The following is a 6,579-nucleotide window of genomic DNA, read 5'->3' as shown; positions in this document are numbered from 1 at the left end:
TCTTTCCCGGGGATACCTTGTTTAAATTCGCTAGCTCTTCCTCTGCCCGGTGCCGACCGCGGCCGAGGTGTATTTCGTCCGCTTCTGTCCCCGTGGGAACTTCACCGACGGGCGCACCGAGCTCTAAGACCTGGCTGGCACGGCCCAGGCTTTGCGCGTTACGGTTTCGATCGCGCCCTGTTTTGGGAGACCGGGCGCATTCCCCAATTTCCGAAGAGCAGCCTCAGGGAGCGGGGAGGGGAAAAGGTTATTCAACAGCTCAGTGGTCGGGGGAAAACGCCACTGAGGCGAGGGAATGCTAAAAAATAAAGGAGTATTTTCCCTCGCCTGAATTCGCGGGGGGGGGGGGCGGGAAGGCAACACCGATCCCGTTGTGTTTCCAGACTGGAAAGCAGCCGTGGCCGCGAGTCCCCTCCACCGGCGGGGCAAGGCGACGCGAACGACCGCAAACGAAAATCGCGGTGGCTGCTTCGGCCCTCGCAGCCCGCGGCCGCGGCCCCGCGCCCTGGGTCGGGGGACGCCGCTGGCCGGCGGGGCCGGTCTCCCAGGTGTCACCGTCACGCGCGTCACCGCCTTTCCTCTCTTTCTCCCCACTTTTCTCCCTAGAATTAGGGACCCCCACCCCACCGCCCGCTGACGTGTCCCGCCCGGTGCCGTGCCGCTGGGGCGCCGGGCGCCCCAGCCCCCGCCCCCCGCGCCCCCACGGCCCCGCGCCCGCCCGCGCCCACGGGCGAGCGGCTGGCGGCTGGCACGGGCCGGCGGGGGGGCGGGGCGGCGGCGGCGGCGCCGGCCAATCGGAGCAGCGGCCGCGCGGCGCGGGCCCAATGGGCGGCGGCGGCCGGCGCTGATAACGCGGCGGGGCCGGGGCGGCGGGCACTGCGCCGCGGGGCGGGCGCGGCGGGGGCGAGGCGGGTGCCAGCCCTGGCGCTGGTGCAGCGAGAGCGGAGCCGCAGCCACGCACGGCCCGGCCCGGCCCGGCCCGGCCCGGCCTGCCGCCCTGAGAGGCAGCCACCCCCCGACGGCGCGGCGTCCCGGCTGTCGGGGAACCTTGCACACCCCCGCTGCCCCAGGTGCGGGGATCCGGAGTCCCCTGCCTCCGGCTGGGCTTGGGCAGCGGCGGCCCTGCGGGGAGCGGGGGGGCTGCGTGCTGCCCGCACCACCTGCCGGCCTCGGGCGCGGAACTCGGGTAAGTGCAAAGTGCGGCAGGTCTGGTGGGACGGGGGGTCCGCAGGCACTGCCTCCGCGGTGCAGAGAGGTGCCGCAGCCCCATACAGCGCCTGGCCGCTGGAGCGGGCAGCGGCGGTGTGTGAAGCCCAGGTGCTCCCTACCTGTCCACTAAGCCTGAACGCAGCGGGCAGGAGGGTTGTCAGGATCCTGAAATAAACAGGTCCCTGCGAGGACCTGACAGCCCCGCAGCCCTGCGGCGCTGGGCATCGCCGCGGGGCCGTTCCTCCCGCATGCTCCGCCGCTGGAAACGCGCTACTGCGGCGGGCGAGCGCGGGCCGCCGGGGAAACGTCCGTCGAGGCTAAGCTCAGCCCTGCGTGGGGCGTGGGGAAGAGACCCGAGCAGGCGGTAAAGGGGGAGATGACATCCCAGGCGGGCTCTGCCGTGACTTCCCGACGGGGGCGCATCTCGGCGGGGTTGCCGGCGGGGCCGGGCGGCGGCCGGCACCTCGGAAGCCGGGTGCGCCCCGGCCGCCGTCCCGTCGCGGGGGCGGGCGGCCTGACCCCTCTCTTGCAGCTGCGCCGCCGAGGAGCCATGGCTGAAGGACGCGCCGCCGCCGCCGCCGACTGGGAAATCGACGTGGAGAGCGTGGAGGGGGAGGCGGCCGAGGCGCCCGGCGCGCCGCGCAGCAGCGCCGGCCCGGAGGAGGAAGAGGAGGAGGAGGAAGGCGAGGCGGCGGCGGCGGCCCCGCGGCAGGGCGAGCCGCGGAAGCTGAGCCGCACGCCCAAGTGCGCCCGGTGCCGCAACCACGGCGTGGTGTCGTGCCTGAAGGGACACAAGCGGTTCTGCCGCTGGCGCGACTGCCAGTGCGCCAACTGCCTGCTGGTGGTGGAGCGGCAGCGCGTCATGGCCGCCCAGGTGGCTCTCCGACGGCAGCAGGCCACCGAGGTGAGAGGGGACGGGACGGGACGGGACGGGACGGGACGGGACGGGTCGGTCGGCCCCCGGGGCTGACGGCACCGCCCGATCGCTCTCCTAGGACAAGAAGGGGCTGGCAGGGAAGCAGGCGAGCCTGGAGCGCAAAGCCGTCTACCAGAGGCACGTCCGGACGCCCAGCCTCCTGGCCAAGAGCATCCTGGAAGGTAAGCGCATCCCCCGCCCTTCCACGGGCTCCCCGCAGCGGGGAAACCCCCGAGAAAACCCATAGCTGCCGGTCGAGGCGCGGCTGCTCACGGACACGCGTGAAATGCAGCCTTATTTCCCGAAATAAACGGGGAACGGCGTGAAAACGCGCTCCTCTATCAGCCCCGGGCTGCGGAGGCGCCGAGGGCACCCGGCACCCGCGCCCGACGGGACGGGGGTGCCGGGTGCCCTCGGCGCCTCCACCCGCGGTTCTTCCGTGGCTGGAATCGATGTGAAATAATGCCTGAAATGTTAGCAACGGTAATTTGAAATTTGAGAGCTACTGTTACAAGCTGACATTCTTTTTACATGACTACCCAGCAGCGTTTTGCAGTGCAGGGTAATTTATATTCACCGGTGTTTTTATCAGCAAATGAGTACATCAATTAGGTTTTGTTCTTTTTTTTTTTTTTCTTTTGATCTGAACGCCCGGCGTAGCAGCACCGTTTGCTGCATTATAAGTAGTTAGATATGCATAATAAGCTGCTTTTTTTTTTTTTTTTTCCCCTGTCGAAAATATTAACTGTGGAGGAATGGCATTTTAACGATGGATATTTTAGTGAGAGGGTGTATTTTTTGTTCCCCACTCCCTCTTCAAATCGTGCCCAAATTTATTTCTATGTCTGCTTTAATTACTTTCCAAACTATAGCCCTGTGAAGTGTTACAGTTCTCAAATCTATTTTTTTTCCCCCAAAATAGAAAGCTCTTTTCTTTGCCTGCACAAGAGCAATTAAAACTTTGTCCTGTTAGAAACCTCTAATTTTCGTCTACAGTTCACTCTTTTAAAAAAATCTCTTCTATATTCTTTCCTCTAATTTATCTTAACTTTCTTTTTCTTTTCTCCTAGTTCTCCTTGGAATTTTCTACCATCTGTAGCAATGTGTACATAGTGATTCATCTTTAGAGAATAGAAAAGGCATCAGCTGTAGGTATAGATATCTTCCTTGGCAATGGGGAAACCTGTGTGAGAGGAATGAGAGTGAAAACAGGTAAAACCCTGTTCTCCTTACTCATGCAGTTAGTTCCATTAATTCAATGGGATTACTTGTCTGGGTAGAGCAATCAGGATTGGACCCTACTGGTTATATTAAATGAATCCAGTTAGCTTGGTAATTGACTATACTGGAGCCTGGATTTCTATGTTTTGTTGAAGTTCTCTTTTAGTTCAGAAGAAATAAAATGTTTGAATACTTTCCGTATTTGTTAAAAATGGATGGTTATCTCCTTAAGCTGCTTGACGCAATGCCAGTCATAACGCACAGCAGGGTTTTGCCTTTTTGTTTTTTTTTTTTTTTTCCCCTCGATCTGCTGTTTTGGAATTGCTTTATAAAGTTGCTAATCAGCTAGCTTCGAAGGAGACTACGCATGTCAGAGGAGCAGGGCTTGCTTATCTGCTTTGAGGAACTTGTACTGAATGTGCCTGACGGTGCAGGGGGCTAAGCCTCCGTGGCACAGAGACTTCAGTAGGAGCTGATGGTGTCCAGCGTTTGTAGCGTGTGCTCGGCGCCTGGCGGGACCGGCTCCAAACGGAGCCCTTTTACAAACACAGCTTTAATGTTTTTCTTATGCGGCTTCATTCCTAATGCTGCTTTGTTGTTTTAGGTTACCGTCCTATTCCAACAGACCCTTACCTGGGCGGGAATTCGCCCTTGCCACCCCCTGTAAGTGACAGGATGAGAAAGAGACGGGCTTTTGCTGATAAAGAGTTGGAAAACATTATGCTAGAAAGAGAGTATAAAGAGAGAGAGATGATGGAAGCTACACAAGCAGCTGCCCTTTTTCTCCCTAACCGCATGGTGCATGGAGCTGAATACAACTCGTATAAAACAGCTTTCAACACTACTCAAGTTGATACTCCAAACAAGGAGTTTTGCAATTTTTTGCCAACCTGCCTTGATCTAACCATGCAGTATTCAGGATCCAGCAACATGGAACTAATTTCTTCAAATGTCAGTGTAGCTACTACCTACAGGCAGTATCCCCTGCCTTCTAGGTTCTTAGTGTGGCCAAAATGTGGCCCCATTAGCGATGCTCTCCTCTACCAGCAATGCCTGTTAAACGCTACTACTGTCCAAGCTCTCAAACCTGGGGCAGGCTGGGATGCCAAGGTCTCACAAAGTCAGGACTGTCCAAACACTGAGCACGACGTCATGTCTCCAAAACTGGAAAATTCACTCCTTCTGACTCACACGCAAGACATTCAGCCATCGTGTAATGAGATACCGTGCCTTCCTCAGGAAGCTCGTGAGAGGTCAGCTTTCTCACCTCCAAAAAAGACTTTCTCTCAGATTTCTGATAAGGATTCTCTGGCTCCTCAGGAACAGGTGTTAAGCAAGATCAGCAAGGACAGTGCCAAGCCCCTTCCACCGCTCAAATACAATACCTTTCAGTCGCTGTTCCAGCAAACGTTTCCTGACAGATCAGGAGCAGAGTTGAGAACATCATTTGTGAAAGAGACTTTTGAAGATGCTTCTAAGAAATACAGAGAGTGTGCCATTAAAGAGAACCAAAAATACAAGTTTACAATAGACAGCTGCGCAAAAGACTTCTGTGGGGCCAAACAGGCCACAACAAAACTTTCAACAACTGAGCCACTGTCATTTTCAGTTGAATCCATTCTTAAACGACCTTCTTCTGCAGTTGCTAATGTATCTCAATGAATAAACTGTATCTTCAGTGTAGAGAATTTGTATGCTTTGCCTTCTGCAGAATTGCTACTGCCTGCCTTGTCTCTTAAAAGATTTGTAAAGAGGAATTTCTGCTGTAAATGGTAATTCTTTCTTTTATCTCAAAATGATGTACATAAATATGCATGTTTTCTCTTCTGAAAAAAAAATATTTAATTTTTTTAAAAATTGAACTGCATGTACAGACTGTAAAGTGTTGCTATTTTAAGCAGCACTTCAAACCATTCAATAAACTGAGATGACCTACAAGCATAGACGTATTCCTGATCTGTTTTATCTCTAGTATCTCACAGGCAAGTCTGCCCTACTTTCAGAATGTACTTACTCTTTATCTGCTGTTATCAATGTGCTTAGTAGTTGTCTTGGTGGGGTAAGTGGTCATTTCTTCTTTGAACCTCCAGTAACTAAGAGAAGAGGTAACAACCGTGCACATAGGCTAGTGTGAATTTGCAAGACTTTTTTTATTAAGTGAGGTTTGGATCAGATTCCATATGCCTTTCTTACTCTGAAAGGGGAGTGCATGCTAGTGTAAAAGACTGGTTTATTCCACACCTCTCTATAAAAGCTTCTACTCCTAAAGCAGAAGAGTTACTAGGTTGGCTTTGAGGAGAATGGCTCTAGTGATCTTTTGGATAAAAAGCCAGCATTTTTAAAAATTTGGTTTTTGAATAAAAGGTTTGCTTTTTTTTTTTTTTTTTTTTTTTTAAATGTTCAGTGGACTTTATTCTGGTTTTCCACCCCCTAGAATATTTCCCTTCTGAAAACTTTTCACCTTTGACCAGCAAGAGCCTGAGATTCTTGTGTTGTGGCAATAGAAATGACCTTTAGGCTGTGAAAATGATGCACTAAATCATCACTGCTAATGAGAAATCAGGTAATGATCTATCAGTTTGGTAATTCTATGCCCTTTTGCAGGGGTAGCAGAAATAAAGGAGATTAACCAGTAGAATTTACCTGGGAATCTGAAATGCCCTCAAGGTTGTAGAAAAAGGCATTACCAGCTCTCATTACGACTGAGCTTGAATCTTTCCAAATTGATGATTTTGTAAGTTTTTCCCTATATGTTACTGCTGGCACATGTAGTGCTAATCGGTAATCCTTTGGTTATCTTCCTTCCTTAACATTTTTATCCTGGAGACGGTGCTCAGCCAGTTGAAAGGAGCTGTGGTTTGTTCTTAATTTTTGTTATTTTCTAAGAACACTTTCTGTTTGCTATTTGTGAGCAGAATGTAATATTTTCTGACTTTATTACTCTTGCTGCACAGGTTAAATGCTTATTTTGCTATGAATAAATCTGAGCCTGGAAATTTCTGTAAGTAGTTCTGAAAGTATTTGGTGTTTCTGTTAGGAGTGGTGTTGCTGAACAGCAGAACACTTTTCACGGGGGGGGGGGTCGTCTGTTGTGGGTGCTTTTCTAAGCCACTTTGTTAACAAATACATTGGAGAAAACATTTTACCTAACGTGTAAATTTTTACATAACACATCTTACACAGCACATAAAAAATTTATGTCAGGAATGTAAACAAATATGTTGTAATTTAAA

At 52.5% G+C, this 6,579-nt stretch overlaps 1 protein-coding gene across 2 annotated transcripts; it reads left to right on the top strand.

The window, feature by feature from the left end:
- Nucleotides 1-903: 903 nt before the first annotated feature.
- DMRT2 (doublesex and mab-3 related transcription factor 2) lies at nucleotides 904-5,215 on the top strand. 2 transcript variants are annotated; one of them, XM_087742167.1, is made up of 4 exons: nucleotides 904-1,186; nucleotides 1,742-2,113; nucleotides 2,205-2,307; nucleotides 3,951-5,215. In XM_087742167.1, exons 2-4 carry the CDS (start codon nucleotides 1,760-1,762, stop codon nucleotides 5,006-5,008), a joined length of 1,515 nt encoding a protein of 504 aa, XP_087598293.1. In that variant the 5' UTR covers nucleotides 904-1,186; nucleotides 1,742-1,759; the 3' UTR covers nucleotides 5,009-5,215. The 2 variants fall into 2 exon arrangements, with proteins under 2 accessions (XP_087598293.1, XP_087598294.1); XM_087742168.1 differs by lacking the exons at nucleotides 904-1,186; nucleotides 1,742-2,113; nucleotides 2,205-2,307 and adding an exon at nucleotides 3,205-3,337.
- The last annotated feature ends 1,364 nt before the right edge of the window (nucleotides 5,216-6,579 follow it).

The sequence above is a fragment of the Nipponia nippon genome, unplaced genomic scaffold (assembly GCF_047370975.1).
Source record: "Nipponia nippon isolate SJK-2023a ecotype South Korea unplaced genomic scaffold, ASM4737097v1 scaffold_8, whole genome shotgun sequence".
NCBI classification, from domain to species: Eukaryota; Metazoa; Chordata; class Aves; order Pelecaniformes; family Threskiornithidae; genus Nipponia; species Nipponia nippon.
The sequence above is the reverse complement of the archived record's forward strand: the minus strand, read 5'-3'. Positions and strand labels throughout refer to the sequence as shown.